The sequence below is a fragment of the Podarcis erhardii genome (genome assembly GCF_964252035.2).
Source record: "Podarcis erhardii genome assembly, chromosome: Z".
Classification (NCBI taxonomy): domain Eukaryota; kingdom Metazoa; phylum Chordata; class Lepidosauria; order Squamata; family Lacertidae; genus Podarcis; species Podarcis erhardii.
In genome coordinates this window covers 1,390,426-1,410,483 of record NC_138504.1, presented here as the reverse complement: position 1 = coordinate 1,410,483, position 20,058 = coordinate 1,390,426, and the positions used below count along the sequence as shown (strand labels likewise).

The following is a 20,058-nucleotide window of genomic DNA, read 5'->3' as shown; positions in this document are numbered from 1 at the left end:
TGCCCAACTTATTTAAAGGACTATGTTGTTGGACATGTATCACTGTTGGTCTAAGTATGTGAAATGTAACCGATATGGTTTTGTGCCTAATTGAACCATTACATGTAGTGCTGTATATACCATTATGATTGTAACTAACGCCTTATCTCGGTGGGGAGGGGTGTTATGTACTGAAGTTCTCACCCTGGGCCAGCAGGGGAATACTGTAGATAGTTATGCAAATGAAGGATTGAAAGTGACGTTCAGTGATTGAAAGTGACGTTCAGTTTTAGAAAATGGCAACAGTTACATTGTTCTGGAGCTCTATATAAGCAGGCTGACTGAGCTCCTCAGCCAGTTCTGTTCCAGCTTACAAATAAAGAGCTGATTTGGAAGAATCACTGTGTCGTCTGATATGTTCGCCCACAACTTAACAGGGGGGATCCTATCGTTTGCACATAGCTTAAGGCTGTTATTCAACATGCTTTTCTAATAAAGTGTTCTATTTCTGCACAGTGGCTTGAATGTTTCAGTCTTTCAGCTTCTGAAAGAGTCAGACCCACAAGCCATGACAATTTCCTATTAAGTAACAATTACAACTGTTTCCCTCCCTCTCGCCGGAAAAAAATTTGCATTTGGTGGTTTTCTCTGCCTTTAAATAACTGCTCTTGCTGAGTTTCTACCCTGACATTACGGCTGATTCTCATCTTGTGGCAAGAGGCAGGAAAATATGCAACCCGATAATCACTGAGAGCAACATGTAACAATAAGCAGGTTTTAACTTAATGATAATTTATCCAGCTGCAAGAGTTTAACCAGAACTTTCTCCGCCCCCCCCAAATCAACAAATCAATCCTGGGCATGTGCTGGAGACCTTATGGTCTCAGGGCAGTTTACAATACAGTTTAAAACAGTTTCAAAACTTACAATTAAAAGCCAGGACCTGCCTCTCCACAAGACGGCTGGTGGGTGGCAACAGGAGAATGGGCCTTTCCTGTGGTGGCTCCTCATTTGTGGAATGCTCTCCCAAGGGAGGCTCCTCTGGTGCCTTCATTAAACACCTTTCGGTAAATGTTTCTCTTCAATCAAGTTTGGGACTGACTGACATTCTATGACTTTTAAAATGTTTTTGTGGGAGGGGGTTATTTTGTATTTTTCTCATTTTGCTTTTTCCTGTTCTGAACCACCCTGGGATCTTCAGATGAAGGGCAGTATACACATTTAATACACAATATTAATAAGATCCCACAATGCTCCAAAATATTAGTTTCCAAAGCAGCAAAAACTGTGCTAATTGATTCAATTATAATTAAAAAAACAAAGGGGGGGGGAACACATGCAATGCAGGCCATAGCCAGCAGTAAATCACATAAAGTAAGAGCAATTAACTCTTTATTTGCTGAAACATGGTCAGCTCAGGTGTGTCAGACCTAATGAGCACAGCAACTCTTCTCAGTAGATCTTGCCCGTTGTTGAGACTGAAGGTTCCCGCAGCTGCCTCAGTCTCCTCCTCCTCTGGGTTCTTCTCAAGTAATCTGAGACTATGTTAGTTTGCCTGTTTTTGTTCCTGCCGCTTCATACCTCTTCTGGTCCTTGTAGACTGGAGGGCAGGGGAGCTTCTCACAGCAGGAAGGGGAGACACCGATGCTTCTTCATCAGCCTAACTCCTCTCCTGCTTTGTCTCTGATTCTGACTGCTCTCTGCCACAGACTCTCCCTGCTCACTATACCCTGTGACCTCTTCCAGGCTTCTCCCTCTTCTCCCCCTGACTGCTCATTGTCATCCCACCACCACTCTTCTGGCTCTGAGCCTTCTTCCTTTTGGGGGTTCCCCAGCTGGGGCCTTCCACCATTCCTCTGTGCCCAGCTGGTCCATGACAAAGCAGCACAAAAACTAAGAAGATCAGAAGCTGCCTTATGCAGAGTCAAAATATTGACTAACCTCGTTCAGTACTGTCTACACTAACTGGCAGCAGTGGCTCTCCAGGGTTTCAGCCAGGGGACATTCCCAGCACTACAAGGAGAGGTCACCAGGGACTGAACACGGGACCTTCTTCATGAAAGAGCATGTGCTCCACCAATGAGTGACAACCCTTCCCCCAGAAGCAGTAAGAAATAGCATAAAGCCTGCTTGAATCAGCAAGTCTTTGGCACCTGTCAAAATGAGGCAAGGGAAAGGGCATGACTGGTTTCTGCATGGAAGCCACTGGGCAGCCTTAGCGCCACCACCAAAAAGGCTGTGTACATAGAGATGTAGTGCCGGGTCCCCAATGACCACCTTAAGGCATGGGGTAATTCCATATACAGGTAGAGGGGAATTCTTAACATATCCTGATCATAAACCACTGATTGCTTTATCTAGCCCTTGTTATATCAAAACAAAGGTCTACTTACAGATCAGCAAGTTGCAGTTTCTGAGCCAAATTTATTTTTCACTGCATTTACATCCCACCTTTTTCTCCAAGGAGCTCAAGGTGGCATGCAAGATGGTTCTCCCCTTCTTCATTTAATCACCACAACCAACCCTGTGAGGTAGGCTAGGCTGAGATGCAGTGACTGTCCCAAGGTCATGGCCCAGTGGGGGATTTGAACCCTAGTCTCCCCGGTAAGAGTCCAACACTCTAAACACTACCCCATACTAGCTCTCATTTAATCACACACACCAGGGTGCCTGCATTTGCCAACCCCAATATATATATAACAGGAGTGTGGGACAGACAGGCAGTATCAATGGAGTCAGCAAAGGATGGGGGGGGCGTGTATAGCTCCTCAAGCTACCATTCACCCACCCCTACACCTCCTGTGTCAAAATCTTTTATTTTCTTCCATTTTTACCCTCCCCCCTTTCTTTCACCATGGAGCCCAAGAACAGGGGGCAGGCACTTCCCAGACTGCCTCCCTCCTTATTACCAGCAAACACAGCAAGTCTTACCACTATTCCAAACTGAAGCTGTCAATGAATAATGAAAGTTATCCTGCCCTTTTAAGGGTATTTTTTTAAAGCTTCTCAACACCCCCCCCCAATTAAGCATAAACAAAACAGCAAACTGTGACCTCAATCGTTAAGATAAGTGCAGAAGGTTTATTTCAAGCAAAGGGTTCCCTTAGGAGTCTGCCAAGGCAAAAAAAGGAGAGTCTGAATTAATATTTATACTCTTCCTGGAGTGCATATTTCTCCTTTAATTTAGTCTGCATGACTGAAAAGAATTTAATAAAAAAATGTTCCAAGGGCTGTGCTGAAATTCTTGGCATATTTTTCTATAAGCCCTTGGACAATCATCAAGCGTGGAGATTGGAAAGGGTTGATAATGGGTCTGCAGCTAAAACAATAGTTTAAATGGCAAGGAAAATTGGACCATGCAGAGCTGAAGGAGAGAACAGAGAAGAGGGAGGCTGTGGTGTAGTGAGGGAGAGAGCAAGAACCCTGAACCATCACTTTCTCACCTTTCTGTTATCGCACCTGTACATCCACAGGTGAAACTGGTGAGGTGAAACACAGAAGTCGCTCCATTTCCAGAGGCAGCAATACCTCAGAATTCCAGTTACTGAATGCTGCCTATGGAAGGAAGGCATGATACATTTATGTCCTGCTTCAGAGCTTTCCATATGCATCTGTCCGGCCACTCAGCACCAGACTCTGCACTTGATGGTCTTTGGTCTGATCTGCCAGAAAATAAAGATGTGCCTGGTGGATCAGGCCCCTGGCCCACCTGGCCCAGCAACCTGTTCTCATTTTGGCCAAGCAGGTGCTGCCGTGAGAGGCCCCAAGCAGCACCTGGGCCCAACAACAACTCCTTCTCTGCCTGTGGCTTCCAGAAACTGGTATCCAAGGGTGGAGGGTGAGTAAAGCCATATAAGTATTAATAAAAAGTTAAAACCAAGTTTTAGGAACAGGGTTTTCCTTCTCCTAGGTGGGCTGCTTTCTCAGGTTGAGTAGCCCCTCTGATAAATAGCCTCATATGTCACGTCTTCACCCAAAGAGCCATTATCCCCTTTGAAAGAAATCCAAGGGAGGTGCTGAGGTGTTGATTAAATGCAAATTTGTCGTCCCCTGGGGTGACAGGGGGCTTCAGGGAAACCATAAAAAAGGTAAAGGATCCCTGACAGTTAAGTCCAGTCACAGACGACTCTGGGGTTGTGGCGCTCATCTCGTTTGTCCGCAGAGTTTTTCTGGATCATGTGGCCAGCATGACTAAGCCGCTTCTGGTAAACCAGAGCAGCGCACAGAAACGCCGTTTACCTTCCCGCCGGAGCAGTACCTATTTACCTACTTGCACTTTTGGGTGTGCTTTCGAACTGCAAGGTTGGTAGGAGCTGGGACCGAGCAGCGGGAGCCCAGCTTGCATTAAACTGCACTTCTGAGGAAGACAAGTCAGGTTTATTGTTACTATAGTTTATTTTGTGTGTGTGTTTCTTATTGTAAACCACCCTGTGATCCTCAGGTGAATGGCGGTATAGAAATTTCATAAATAACTTCCATAGAGGTGAACACCAGATCCAAGGCATGTCCACGGCTATGCGTTGGGCCAGACTTATTCAGGGACAGCCCCATGGAGGCCATGCTTTCCACGAAGTCCCGAGCGGCCCCTTGTAAGGTCGTGTCGGCATGGATGTTAAAATCCCCTAGGATGACCAAGCTAGGTGTCTCCAGGAGAACATCCGCCATGACCTGAAGCAGCTCGGGCAGGGAATCCTTGGTGCAGCGGGGAGGTCGGTACACCAAACGGAATCCTGTACTGCCCCTATTGCCCAACTTCCAGAACATGTACTCAGAAAACTGGGTCTTCCCAATAGGACGCCGGGTGCAAACTAATGACTTCCTAATCTCTGCTGATCATTGGACAGCCACTGAGCAAGTCTCTATGGGTGAAGCTTTCCCCAAACTGGGTGCCACCACCAAAAAGGCCTTCCCAAGAAGCCATCATCAGGTGGGGGAATCTGAAGAAGGCCTCCAATGAAGATCTTAAGACCCGAGCAGGAATGTGTGGGGAAACACATTCCTTCCGAATAATCTCCACACCAAAATCAGTGGGGTCTCGTTCCTCCTTTTATAGTTAAAGCTGCCACCTCTCCAGAGTGCATGACAACACTCGTGTCAGGGACTCAAAACCTCACAGTCTGGCTAATGAGCTCCTTAGGGCTCTGTGTTAGTACACAATGAAACTGTCATGCACAGAATCTGAAACATCAGTTAAAAAGGAACACACACACACATATCAACAGTGAGTGATCAGAACATCACTTCTGAATATTAATTCCCTCCCTGCAAAGCCTAGATCAAGAGATGCATCACATGCCAGACGTGCCTCAGAGAAGAGCAGGACCACACCAGAGGTTGGGAGCCTGCACAGAATATGCACTCAGGCTTCACTGCCCCTTCAGGCACAAAAGGAGAAGGGGGGGCAGGTAGCACTGGCAGGTAACTGGTGGATCCTCTGGACTCACAAGATAGAATCATAGAATCATAGAATCATAGAGTTGGAAGAGACCACAAGGGCCATCGAGTCCAACCCCCTGCCAAGCAGGAAACACCATCAGAGCACTCCTGACATATGGTTGTCAAGCCTCTGCTTAAAGACCTCCAAAGAAGGAGACTCCACCACACTCCTTGGCAGCAAATTCCACTGTCGAACAGCTCTCACTGTCAGGAAGTTCTTCCTAATGTTTAGGTGGAATCTTTTTTCTTGTAGTTTGGATCCATTGCTCCGTGTCCGCTTCTCTGGAGCAGCAGAAAACAACCTTTCTCCCTCCTCTATGTGACATCCTTTTATATATTTGAACATGGCTATCATATCACCCCTTAACCTCCTCTTCTCCAGGCTAAACATGCCCAGCTCCCTTAGCCGTTCTTCATAAGGCCATCGTTTCCAGGCCTTTGACCATTTTGGTTGCCCTCCTCTGGACACGTTCCAGTTTGTCAGTGTCCTTCTTGAACTGTGGTGCCCAGAACTGGACACGGTACTCCAGGTGAGGTCTGACCAGAGCAGAATACAGTGGCACTATTACTTCCCTTGATCTAGATGCAATACTCCTATTGATGCAGCCCAGAATTGCATTGGCTTTTTTAGCTGCCGCGTCACACTGTTGGCTCATGTCAAGTTTGTGGTCAACCAAGACTCCTAGATCCTTTTCACATGTACTGCTCTCAAGCCAGGTGTCCCCCATCTTGTATTTGTGCCTCTCATTTTTTTTTTGCCCAAGTGCAATACTTTACATTTCTCCCTGTTAAAATTCATCTTGTTTGTTTTGGCCCAGTTCTCTAATCTGTCAAGGTCGTTTTGAAGTGTGATTCTGTCCTCTGGGGTGTTAGCCACCCCTCCCAGTTTGGTGTCATCTGCAAATTTGATCAGGATGCCCTTGAGTCCATCATCCAAGTTGATAAAGATGTTGAATAAGACCGTGCCCAAGACAGAACCCTGTGGCACCCCACTAGTCACTCTTCTCCAGGATGAAGAGGAACCATTGATGAGCACCCTTTGGGTTCGGTCAGTTAGCCAGTTACAAATCCACTGAGTGGTAGCATAGTCAAGTCCGCATTTTACCAGCTTCTTTACAAGAATATCATGGGGCACCTTGTCAAATGCCTTGCTGAAATCAAGGTAGGCTACATCCACTGCGTTCCCTTCATCTACCAGACTTGTTATTCTGTCAAAAAACGAGATCAGGTTAGTCTGACATGACTTATTTTTCAGAAATCCATGCTGACTATTGGTGATCACAGTATTCCTTTCTAGGTGCTCACAGACTGTTTGCTTAATGATCTGCTCCAGAATCTTCCCTGGTATTGATGTCAGACTGACTGGGCGCTAATTATTTGGGTCCTCTCTTTTCCCCTTTTTGAAAATAGGGACAACATTTGCCCTCCTCCAGTCTGCTGGGACTTCGCCTGTTCTCCAGGAATTCTCAAAGATGACTGCCAGTGGTTCTGAGATCACATCTGCCAGTTCTTTTAATACTCTTGGATGCAGTTCATCTGGCCCTGGAGACTTGAATACATCTAAATTAGCCAAGTATTCTTGTACTATCTCCATAGTTATTCTGGGCTGTGTTTCCTCTGCTGAATCATTTGCTCCAAATTCTTCAGGTCGGGCATTGTTTTCTTTATCGGAGAAGACTGAGGCAAAGAAGGCATTGAGGAGTTCAGCCCTTTCTGTGTCCCCTGTTTGCATTTCACCATCTTCTCCTCTGAGTGACCCCACTGTTTCTTTGTTGCTTTATACAGGTAATGGTTTTTTGCTTTGTTTTTGTATTTAAATTGTGTCTGTGTTCGGTACCGTGGGCTCTTTCAGGGGGAAAGGGCAGAATATAAATGCAGTGAAGGAAGGAAAAATACTGATTAGAACATTCCCAAAGAACTAGCTGTGTTTGTTTGCTGCAGCAAAATCAACGAGGAAAGTCTTGATACATCCCTAACCATTCTGCCTAATTTCCACAGGCAACGATGCACATGGAGACACTGTAGTTCCACCATCTACAAATCTGACACAGCAGCCATTGACCTGGCTTCTGACTTTTCCGCATGCGTTGCCCACCCTGACTATCTCTGTGGTCCATACGGAGCCAGAAACCTGCTTTTGGCTGTGTCCCAGGTGCATTGCCATGCTCTTCTGTCCTCACAGAAATGGGCACTTCTTACATTCTTATATTGTGTATGTCACATCTAGTCTGACATCCTTTTCTTACAGTGGCCAACCAGATGCCCGTGGGATCCGAGCACAAGAGCAGCAACTCTCCCTTCCTGTGGTTTCCAGAAACTGGCATTCAGAAGCATTATTGGACAGAGCATAAGTCATTCTGGCTAGTAGCCTCAGATAGCTCTCTCCTCCTCCATGATTTGGTCCAATGCTCTTCTAAAGCCATCAAAGTTAGTGGCTATCACTGTCTTCAGTAGGAGGGAATTCCATCGTCTGACTTCATGCTATATGAAGAAGAACGTTCTTTTATCTCTCCCGAATTTCCCACAATCCTGGTATGTGCTGTCTCAACAGAACCCTCCCAAGAGAGGAGATAGAATCCAGGTCTTTTATAGGCATTTTGGGAGGAGAGGATATGAAGTGTACATTCTTACTGAAAATGTCAAGGGGAATGGGAAGATTTTTTAGCAATTAAAAAAGGCACTGTATGTTCAGACTTTTAATGATATGTAGCAGTCAGAGTCTGTCACACTTATTCTGATTTAACTGTCCCAGTTGCTCCTTCCATATGGAGTGGAAGTCTGGGAGGAGCCCTGCGTTATGGTGAACGGCTCCCGAGAAAGCCTTAAAATTTTTCTGAGTCACAAAAAAATGTTGTTAGTCTTTAAATACAGGGTGTGAGTCATGTGGACTGATAGATTACACTCTGCAGCATTTTTTATTCCACCACCCCCCAAAGAAAATACAGAGGCCAAAAGATTCCTGCAGTACATTCATCATGGGTAAAAAAAAAACCCTTCAGTTTTCTTGCTTTAGTAGCAAATAATGGCAACAGCTGGGTGGATCCTAGCAGCCCTTGGATTTCACATTTGCCACACAAAATATAATAATTCCATCCAGAAACGACAGGCCCAAATAATTATTGGTGCACTTTCAGAAAACTTCTCCCTCCCCCTTGTCAGATGAGGCATAATGCCATCATGAAAATGAGTTCCTGAATTCAAGCAGGATCCGGCACCCTGAGTAAAATGGATGCATATCAACATCTCCTATATGGTTGCCCCGCAAAGGTTCCTGCCATGACCCTGGAACCAGGTTTCCCCATTTTCAGGGGTGAGAGCAATAACTCCCGAGTCAGTAGGGGGATTACACATAGGCACAGGAGAAGCACTGCCTTCCTCTGACTCAGAGAAATCCCACCCCAGGGATTGCCTGGGCCAATGAGTTTGAGTTCTCCAGTACCTTTTTTGGAGTGACTCCCACTGTGGAGTGACTCCCACGTTCTGCTTTTAGTGTTCCCAAATGCTTAGGTTTTGAGCATACAGAACAACACCGCAGAGCTCTTCCTGCATGACGTTTTCTCCAGAGTGACCCTAGGAGCCCATCCTCTGTGGCTGACTCACCTCCTTCCACTCAGATGGGTTCCAATTAGAGCAAAGGGTGAGGAGTCTCTTTCTCAGTGGCTAAAATACTCCCCAGTGTGGTGTAGTGGTTAAGAGTGGTAGACTCGTAATCTGGTGAACATGGTTCGCATCCCTGCTCCTCCACCTGCAGCTGCTGGGTGACCTTGGGCCAGTCACACTTCTCTGAAGGCTCTCAGCCCCACTCACCTCACAGAGTGTTTGTTGTGGGGGAGGAAGGGAAAGGAGATTGTTAGCCGCTTTGAGACTCCTTCGGGTAGTGATAAAGCGGGATATCAAATCCAAACTCTTCTTCCCCTTCTTACTGACTGGGTGGCTCTAGGTTGTTGATGGCAGGGACCCTTTTGGGATCCTGCTACAGAAATAGTCATTGGTCTTGGAACCTGGACCATTACAGCATCCAATTTTCCCCACAACTGGCAGTCAGATGCCCTAGTGAGATGCCCACCAGGTGGGCTTAAAGGCAACGGCTCTTCCACCTTCGGCAACAGGTTATCTGCATCTCAGCATGGAGTTTTGTCTTTAACCATTAATGGCTGCTGACAGACCAGCCCTCCACAAATTTGCCTCATGTCATTTTATAGTAATCTTAGCACAGGATAGGAAGAAACTAGACTGGAATTCACTGACATATCTCTGGGTGGATTTGCTGTAGATCCCCTTTCTAGGTTCTGAGAAACGCACCTTCCTTCTAGCACTTATTGCCGACAAGCTCTACTACACAGCCCACCTGGTGCCTTCCAGATGCTTTAGACTACAATTCCCATCAGCCCCAGTCAGCACAACTCATGCCCCAGGTTGAGAAAGGCTGTGTATCAGAGTGTGCAATACAGTGGTACCTCATGTTAATTACGTAATTCGTTCCGGAGGTCTATTCTTAACCTGAAACTGTTCTTAACCTGAAGCACCACTTTAGCTAATGGGGCCTCCTGCTGCTGCCGCGCCACCGGAGCACGATTTCTGTTCTCATCCTGAAGCGAAGTTCTTAACCTGAGATACTATTTCTGGGTTAGTGGAGTCTGTAACCTGAAGCGTATGTAACCTGAGGTACCACTGTACTTTAGAATCAAGGAAGGAATCCTTTAACTGCCCCCCCAAGCCATGCTGTTAACAAATTTTTCCCTCCGGTTTTCTGAAGAAGTAGGCAATAAGCTCATGACAGCTTATGTTCCATTAATAAAATTAATTAGTCTTGAAGGTGCTACTGAACCAGGATACACTTGCAGCTTATCAGCTTCCCAGCACTTGCACAAACTTCTTGGCAGGTTTTGGGTTCCCATTCTGTTTGTTTCCTTTATCCCTCAAGAACATTGGAGACTGTTAGGCTTTCTGGCCGAAGAGCAAGCCATCTCTCCGCCCCGCCCCGCCCCCACTTCCTTAAGTGAAAGGCTGATTCTGCAAGCTAAGTTATAAATTGGTTCACGTGCATCCCAAAGATCTGTCAAGATATGTTGGGCCTGAAATATTTCCAACCATCGGCTGCACCGTAACCTCTGGAAGAGAAACCATTTCCCTTCTAAAAGCCTTTCAACCTGCTAATGCTCCGGCCTGCCCGATGCAATTTCTTTTCCAGAGTCACAGCCTTATGTTGACTTATGAATTACAAATTACGGAAACTGTGCATTTGATCACAGCAATAATCATTTGACTATAACTTCCTCCCTCCCGAGGAAGTACCGACGATACAAGAATGGAGATTGAAATTAAGGGACTATGCGGAACTGGATAGATTGACTGGGAAAATAAGATATGTTCGAAACCAAAAGTTCATCGAAGATTGGGGAAAGTTTGTAGATTATCTGAAAAATGTATGTGATGTGCAAACAACGCTAGGTGGGGTTTCAAGAAGCACTGTAAAAGTTTGAGATGTATTGTCAAAAAGAAATAGAAAGGGGAGGGAAGAAAAATGACAATACAATGAAGGGAATGCGTATCGAAGAGTAAATATGGATGATTACCAGAGAAGCAGAAGGAAGTCAAAAAAGATTAATTTGTTAAAACATAGAGAAAAATGTATAATTGTGTTGGAAAACTAATAAAAATATTTATATAATATAACTTCCTCCCTCCCTCTCTGCTCCCCCCTTTACCACCTCCAGCTTCAAGCTCAGGAACTGAATAAATACACACTCACTCTTTGATTACCCTCTGATGTTTTAATTGCTTTTTTCAAGGCTGATAATTAGGGAATGGGGTCCACATTTGAAACAAATGCTTTGCCTTTTGCAGGGAAGTAGCCTCTGGAACTTAATTGTCTAATACTATAGAGAGTAGGGACATTTCTTTGGCAGAGACCTTAAGCATAACTGTTTGGAAGACCTTAAGCATAACTGTTACACCGAAAGAGTGCTTTGTTCCAGGGCTGATCCAAATGCCAAAATTTTCTGTCTTCTCTCTTCCAACCTCTGTTTTGCACCCACCACCCCTGTTTTTACCTTCCCACTATGAAATTATCAGCATATATGACTTGAGGAAGGAGTCCTCAAGGCAGTGCTGGCCTTTCTACAAAAATGTTAACATCATGTGGAAGAAATAAGAAAGAAATCTATTGGGAAGACACCTTAAAAGGAACACGACTTAAAAATCCTAGGGCTTACATTGCTACCTTCCTCTACAGCAACAAATGGCACTGTTGCATTACACATTCCTATTAGGAACAACACAACCAGCTCTCTTATTCCATACATTCATATACAGTGGTACCTCAGGTTACATACGCTTCAGGTTACAGACTCCGCTAACCCAGAAATAGTACCTCGGGTTAGGAACTTTGCTTCAGGATGAGAACAGAAATCATGTGGCGGCAACAGGAGGCCCCATTAGCTAAAGTGGTGCTTCCGGTTAAGAACAGTTTCAGGTTAAGAACGGACCTCCAGAACAAATTAAGTATTTAACCCGAGGTACCACTGTATCTCAACAGGGTCTCCCCTGACTCAAAATATCTTAAGTACTGAACAGTTCCTCAAGGAACAGCTTTTAGCCTCAGCAACTGACCTGGAAAAATACACTCTTCAGGTCTAGATTCAGGTACAGCCACAGCCAACACTGGCCTCAGCTATGCACAGCTCTGGCTTCCAGTATGGGGTAATTTCTAAAGAGGGAACAATGTCTCTCCATGGGTTTTTGAATGCAGATTTACTAAGTTGGAAAACTGGGTCATTCTGAACAATACTCAGTGTTCATCAATGATTCAGCCAGAAGCATCTAAGAGAGAGTACGTGAGCTTACCTGATTAATGTGTTTCAGCTTATCAATGATCTGGCTAACGACGGGTTCAGGTCCTTTCACCTTGACTTCATGGTTGCTGAGCTGGGTCTTTCCTCCAATCCTCACTGCCTGGCGGGTGTACCTGCAAGGGCATGACAAGCATGAGTAACACAAATGGTGTGCAAGAAATAAGAAGATGCTGTCTGAGGGTCCCAGAAGGAGGCACAAAGTGTGGTATTCCCCCCCCTCCAAGAGTCTAAGGCAGATGTTCCAAAAATTTCTTGAAGAGGCAGAAATTGAGCAGTGAAGTTGGGGTGTTGGGAGAACCTTCATTTTCTGAGTTACCCAAGTTCCCTCTGCCGTTTCCAAGTCTTGATAACAATTCCCTTGGTTCCATCTTGTGGAGCAACAGCCACAGTGCATGAGACCTGGTGCAGGTGTCTTATGCTTTGAGTAATCTGTAAGCGCTCTGTTCCTGTTGCTTTTGAAGCAGCAAAGGCAGGCAAGACAAGATCAGCTCAGAAAAACATCTATTTTAGCAAAGATCCTCATTAAATTAAAAACAATAACAGCAAAAGTGGGTGGGGGGAAGTGAGCAGAACAAGCAAAGCAGAATGACCAAGAGGATGGAGCAAGGAAACGTTGCAGCACCTGGGACATCACAGTTTAGAGAAAAAGCAAGGAAGAGGTGACATAATAAGAGCTTCATAACATTATGCATGGCATGGAGAAAGTGGAGAGATAAAAGTTTCTCTCTCTCCAATGAAGAGGACTGCATGTTGGAAGATTCAAGGCAGTTAAAAAGAAGGCCTTCTTCACACAGCTCATAGTTAAACTGGAACATGGGCTCCCTCAGAAGGCAGTGATGGCCGCTATCTGGGATGGCTTGAAAAGAGGATGAGACACATTCATGGAGAACCCTATTGATGGCTACTAGCCAGGATGGCTATGCTTGGCCTCCATGGCCAGAGGCAGAAATGCTGCTGAACATCAGTTGCTGGAGGTGAAGAGAGTGCTCTTGTGGGAGTCCACCATGAGAGCAGGGTAGTGGGCTAGGGGGGCCCTTGGCATGATGCAGCAGGCTTCTCTTATGTCCTTATGTAAGTGTTTTGGTCATTTGCAAAGGATCACTTTAAAGCTATTTCATCACATAAATGTATATATAGTATTTCAGATCTTCCATTTATCGTGTAAGACTGGGGGCAGCACCCACATTCACAAATAGCTGGCACCAGGTGGGCTTCTTATCTGGTCATAAACAGTTGGCAAAGCTGACAAAGCGTGTTCTCCTTCATAGAGGGGTGGGGTCTGACAGGCCACCCCTCTGTTGCTGGGTGGGATCGTATAGATGGCCATAGCTGTTTGAGCGGCTGAGGAAATGTTGATGTTGCCAATTTGTGGGATGGACCAAGGGTTTTATATACTGAGCACACGGCATTGAGTGTTCGCTTTCGCTGCATGCACTGGATCACCTGGAGCGATCGGACCGTCTGGAGGACAGTGAAGCGATCTTCTCATTATCTGGCTACATTTCTTTATTTCTCCCTTCTTTTTAATCCTCTCTAGCCCCTTAATTCATTTAATTACCCTTTTTTCCTGTTTGATTTCCCACCCCTTGCCCTGCCCCGTGGGAAGGTTCTCCCTGTATCTGTGAGCACTGCCTGTGCGTAATCCTCCTTGGCTTGCCTTTCCCAATAGGGAGAGAGCCCCCTTTCTTTCGCAAAAAGGTTTTCCCCATTTCGCCTGTTGGTTAATTGTGGGGCTAGTCAGGGCTGTTCCCAGCTTAGCTGGAATCACCTTCCTTTATAGTATTCCCGAAGGCTGGGCCTCGTCCTTAGTCAGAGATTCTTAAGAGCAGAAGCAGTGAGACCTGCACAAATCATTCCAGCCTAAGGCCTGCTACTGTTTGCAGTGAATTGTGGAGTCTCTGTGACACGGGACTCACCCTCCCTATAGAAATGTATCTGTTTGCTCGCAGGCTCAGTAGCTCAGTGTGTGTGAATTGTTGCCCCTGTATATCTGAGGCAGACAGAGTGGAGCCAGTGTCTCTCTGTGCCTCCAATGACTATGAGCACTCTGTATAGGCTCTTTAACTATGCTTTTTCTGAACAAGTTTATTTTCTTTAAGTATGTTTTGCCCTGATCGTGACAGTTGCCATTTAGACATCTATTTTACCTCATATTCCTTACAGGGACTATTCAGTCAGTCAGTCAGTTTTATTTCACATAGCCAAAGACTTTCGCAATGTACACAGAATCATTCAACAATTAAAAGAAAATATACTGGATTGATTCAAAAAACTTAAAACATGTATATTATCAAGACATTACCTACTCTAAACAAAGCTATAAAAGTACCTTAATATACAAGTTAAGACATTAAACAATAAAATTTATTAGCTAAAATTATCATATGGCCACTAATATATTAAAAAATAATGTTAATACAATGTGCAATTATTTTCAGAGTTTGATGATAAAGCTAGAATATAGCTTGAGGGTCAAATAAATTCATCTCCTTTACAGTTGGTGGCTATATAATTTGCTCTAGTTTTCCTAGCGACAGTTGCAAAGAGTGCTACACGCCAGGTCACATACTTTTCTGTGTCTGCGAGGAGATATAAAATCATATCCGGGGGACCTTGTCATTATAGTGCTAAAGATGCTTCTCTTCCTTCATTATGCAAGGGGCAGTGCAAGATATAATGTATAAGGTCCTCTACTTCAGGACATCCCCTAATGCAAACACGTTCATTTGTTGGTCTGCCTCTGTGTCTCCCATCTCTAAAAGCAGAGTTTATTGTATTTAATCGTAACTCTGTAAAAGCTTTCTGAAGTTGCACAAAAGTCAGTTCAAAACGTATGTTCATGGGCCTCTCTAAGTTTAAAATACAATGGGGCGCATGTAGATGTGTACATAGAGTTTAGATCGTTTTTAGTTGCCACTGCCCTTATGGTTCATTTAAAGATATTTTTCTGGGAATATAAGGGAAGTTCTTTGATCTCGGTCACTGAGAGGTCATATTTGCCCATCAGTTGGGCAGCGTGATGTACCCAGTTTTTAAGGGGTAATCCATTCGAGAGCTCAATCAGGCGTTTTTTTGGGTAGCCTAGTGTTGTCCATCTGTTGAACTCTGAACCAGTAGCAGAGGATTCTTTTATCTGTTTGGTTCTCTATGCTCAACATGCGAGTTTCCAACCTGACCATGGCAGATTGCACGTCTTTGGGTAAACCTAAAAGAACTCTTAAAAAATAATTCTGTGGGGGTTCCAGACCGGAGACCTTTGAGGTACCCCAAACCTCTGCACCATATAAAATCTGGGCCATTGTTTTTGCTTTATACACAGATAGAGCTGGGTTAACCAGATTTCCACCTTAACAAGCAGCGAATTTCAAAATGGCTTTTGCTGATTTAAAGGCTTGCAATTTAATATTGGATAGCTGTATATTCCAGGATGCCATTCTGAATAAACCAATCCCATATATTTAAACATATTTATTTACTTGGTTTATGATGTGTTCATCCAGGTGCCAAACATGCTTTTTAGAACGCTTCCCAAATACAATGACCTGCATCTTATTGTAGTTTATAGATAAAGCATTCCTTGTGCAATATGAACTCAATTTTGCAAGCAGCCGTCTCAGGCCCACCTGGGTTCTAGATACAAGTACTAGGTCATCAGCATACATTAAAACTGAGAGTTTTTGGCCAAGAATTGTGACGGGGGAAACTGTAGGCCCTCCAGTTCTTTAACCATGTCATTAATATAAAAATTAAACAGGAAAGGCACCAAAATGCATCCCTGTTGACTCCAGTACAGTGGTACCTCGGGTTAAGAACTTAATTCATTCCAGAGGTCCGTTCTTAACCTGAAACTGTTCTTAACCAGAAGCACCACTTTAGCTAATAGGGCATCCTGCTGCTGCTGCACCGCTGCTGCACGATTTCTGTTCTCATCCTGAAGCAAAGTTCTTAACCCGAGGTACCATTTCTGGGTTTGCGGAGTCTGTAACCTGAAGCGTCTGTAACCTGAAGCGTCTGTAACCACTGTAATGGTTTTAATTCTGGTGGTGAGATGGCCAGCCAGATCCACCTTTACTTGTATCGATGTGTCAGTATACAGTGGTGCCCCGCAAGACGGAAAACCCGCTAGATGAAAGGGTTTTCCGTTTTGGAGGCGCTTCGCTAAACGAATTTCTCTATGGGGTTGCTTCGCAAGATGAAAAAATCTTGTGAGTTCCCGCGGGTTTTTTTCGCTACCCCCCCCTTTCCTAAGCCGCTAAGCCGTTCCGCTGATAAGCCGCTTAACAGCTGATCGCTAAAAGCCGCTAGACTGCTAATAGCGCTAATCCGCTAAGCTGTCAATGGGCTTGCTTTGCAAGACGAAAAAACCGCTAGACGAAGAGAATCGCGGGACGGATTCTTTTCGTCTTGCGAGGCACCACTGTATAATGTTTTGTTGAGAAATAATAGACGGAGGTCTATACAGTGGTGCCTCGCAAGACGAAAATAATCCGTTCCGCGAGTCTCTTCGTCTAGTGGTTTTTTTGTCTTGCGAAGCATCCCTATTAGCGGCTTAGCGGCTTAGCGCTATTAGCGGCTTAGTGGCTATTAGCGGCTAAGCGGCTATTAGCGGCTTAGCGGCTTAGAAAAAGGGGGGGGAGGGAAAAGACTTGCAAGACGTTTTCGTCTTGCGAAGCAAGCCCATAGGGAAATTCGTCTTGCGAAGCGCCTCGAAAAACGGAAAACCCTTTCGTCTAGCGGGTTTTTCGTCTTGCGAGGCATTCGTCTTGCAGGGCACCACTGTATTTGTCTTTTCCAATTTTTGCCACAATGCATGTCTTGTGACCGTATCAAAAGCTGACTTTAGATCGATAAAGGCGACATATAATTTTTGATTCAAATTATGGATGTATTTACATAGCAGAAAGTTCATCACAAAGCACTGGTCCAATGTGGATTTCCCTTTTCGTTAACCTGCCTGGACTTCAGATACCCCCTTATTTGTATCTGCCCATTCTTCCAGTCTCCCAAGAAGGAGCCTGGCATATAGTTTAGAGGCTACATCTAACAAACTAATGGGTCTATAATTGGTAGGGTTTTTCTTATCACCCTTTTTATATATTAGAATCATAGAATCATAGAGTTGGAAGAGACCACAAGTGCCATCGAGTCCAACCCCCTGCCAAGCAGGAAACACCATCAGAGCACTCCTGACATATGGTTGTCAAGCCTCTGCTTAAAGACCTCCAAAGAAGGAGACTCCACCACACTCCTTGGCAGCAAATTCCACTGTCGAACAGCTCTTACTGACAGGAAGTTCTTCCTAATGTTTAGGTGGAATCTTCTTTCTTGTAGTTTGGAACCATTGCTCCGTGTCCGCTTCTCTGGAGCAGCAGAAAACAACCTTTCTCCCTCCTCTATGTGACATCCTTTTATATATTTGAACATGGCTATCATATCACCCCTTAACCTCCTCTTCTCCAGGCTAAACATGCCCAGCTCCATTAGCCGTTCCTCATAAGGCATCGTTTCCAGGCCTTTGACCATTTTGGTTGCCCTCCTCTGGACACATTCCAGTTTGTCAGTGTCCTTCTTGAACTGTGGTGCCCAGAACTGGACACAGTACTCCAGGTGAGGTCTGACCAGAGCAGAATACAGTGGCATTATTATTTCCCTTGATCTAGATGCAATACTCCTATTGATGCAGCCCAGAATTGCATTGGCTTTTTTAGCTGCTGCGTCACACTGTTGGCTCATGTCAAGTTTGTGGTCAACCAAGACTCCTAGATCCTTTTCACATGTACTGCTCTCAAGCCAGGTGTCACCCATCTTGTATTTGTGCCTCTCATTTCTTTTGCCCAAGTGCAATACTTTACATTTCTCCCTGTTAAAATTCATCTTGTTTGTTTTGGCCCACTTCTCTAATCTATCAAGGTCGTTTTGAAGTGTGATCCTGTCCTCTGGGGTGTTAGCCACCCCTCCCAGTTTGGTGTCATCTGCAAATTTGATCAGGATGCCCTTGAGTCCATCATCCAAGTCGTTGATAAAGATGTTGAATAAGACCAGGCCCAAGACAGAACCCTGTGGCACCCCACTAGTCACTCTTCTCCAGGATGAAGAGGAACCATTGATAAGCACCCTTTGGGTTCGGTCAGTCAGCCAGTTACAAATCCACTGAGTGGTAGCATAGTCAAGACCGCATTTTACAAGCTTCTTTACAAGAATATCATGGGGCACCTTGTCAAATGCCTTGCTGAAATTAAGGTAGGCTACATCCACTGCGTTCCCTTCATCTACCAGACTTGTAATTCTGTCAAAAAACGAGATCAGGTTAGTCTGACATGACTTATTTTTCAGAAATCCATGCTGACTATTGGTGATCACAGTATTCCTTTCTAGGTGCTCACAGATGTTTGCTTAATGATCTGCTCCAGAATCTTCCCTGGTATTGATGTCAGACTGACTGGGTGGTAATTATTTGGGTCCTCTCTTTTCCCCTTTTTGAAAATAGGGACAACATTTGCCCTCCTCCAGTCTGCCGGGACTTCGCCTGTTCTCCAGGAATTCTCAAAGATGACTGCCAGTGGTTCTGAGATCACATCTGCCAGTTCTTTTAATACTCTTGGATGCAGTTCATCTGGCCCTGGAGACTTGAATACATCTAAACTAGCCAAGTATTCTTGTACTATCTCCTTAGTTATTCTGGGCTGTGTTTCCTCTGCTGAATCATTTGCTCCAAATTCTTCAGGTCGGGCATTGTTTTCTTTATCGGAGAAGACTCAGGCAAAGAAGGCTTTGAGGAGTTCAGCCCTTTCTGTGTCCCCTGTTTGCATTTCACCATCTTCTCCTCTGAGTGACCCCACTGTTTCTTTGTTCTTCCTTTTGCTACGAACATACCCTTCAAAGCCTTTTTTGTTGCTTTTAACCTCTCTAGCAAGCCTGAGTTCATTCTGTGCTTTAGCTTTTCTGACTTTGTGTCTACACGTGCTGGCTATTTGTTTGAATTCTTCTTTGGTGGTTTCCCCCCTTTTCCATTTTTGGTACACATCCTTTTTTAATCTTAACTCAGTTAAAAGTTCTTTAGATAGCCACCCTGGCTTCTTTAGGCACCTTCCATGTTTCCGTCTCATTGGTATTGCCTGAAGTTGTGCTTTTACTATCTCCCTCTTAACAAACTCCCAGCCATCATGAACTCCCTTTCCTTTTAGTATCACTGTCCATGGGATCTCACCCAGCACTTCCCTAAGTTTTATGAAGTCGGCTTTCTTAAAGTCAAGAAATTGAGTCCTAGTATGCTTGGCTGCTCCTTTCCACTGTATAGTAAACTTCAGAAGAGCATGATCACTCGCGCCTAATGATCCTTCCACTTCTACCCCACTAACCAGGTCATCAACATTGGTTAGGACCAGATCTAAAATGGCTGTTCCTCTTGTTGCTTCTCCCACTTTCTGGACAACGAAGTTGTCTGCAAGGCCAGTGAGGAATCTGTTTGACCTTATGCTCTTGGCTGAGTTGGACATCCAGCAAATATCCGGGTAATTGAAGTCCCCCATTACTACTATCTCCCTTCCTTTTGCATGCTTGGCCATCTGTTCCAGGAAGGCATCATCTATGTCCTCTGTTTGGCTTGGGGGTCTATAGTAAACTCCCACAATGAGGTCCCTGTTATTCTTCTCTCCCTTAATTTTGACCCAAATGCTCTCACTTTGGCTTTGAGGTTCTAAATCTTGGATCTCTTCACAGGTATACACATCCCTGACATATATCGCCACTCCTCCTCCTTTCTTGTCTGGTCTGTTTCTCTGAAATAGAT

At 44.8% G+C, this 20,058-nt stretch overlaps 1 protein-coding gene across 4 annotated transcripts in view; it reads right to left on the bottom strand.

Moving 5' to 3' along the window:
• The window catches only part of GPC3 (glypican 3), a 248,130-nt gene that overhangs the window by 52,653 nt on the left and 175,419 nt on the right, over nt 1-20,058 (bottom strand). For all 4 annotated transcript variants that reach the window (XM_081846772.1, XM_081846773.1, XM_081846774.1 and 1 more), the window contains one exon: nt 12,262-12,382. In XM_081846772.1, the coding sequence (XP_081702898.1) occupies nt 12,262-12,382 (121 nt within the window). The remainder of the gene's footprint in view (nt 1-12,261; nt 12,383-20,058) is intronic.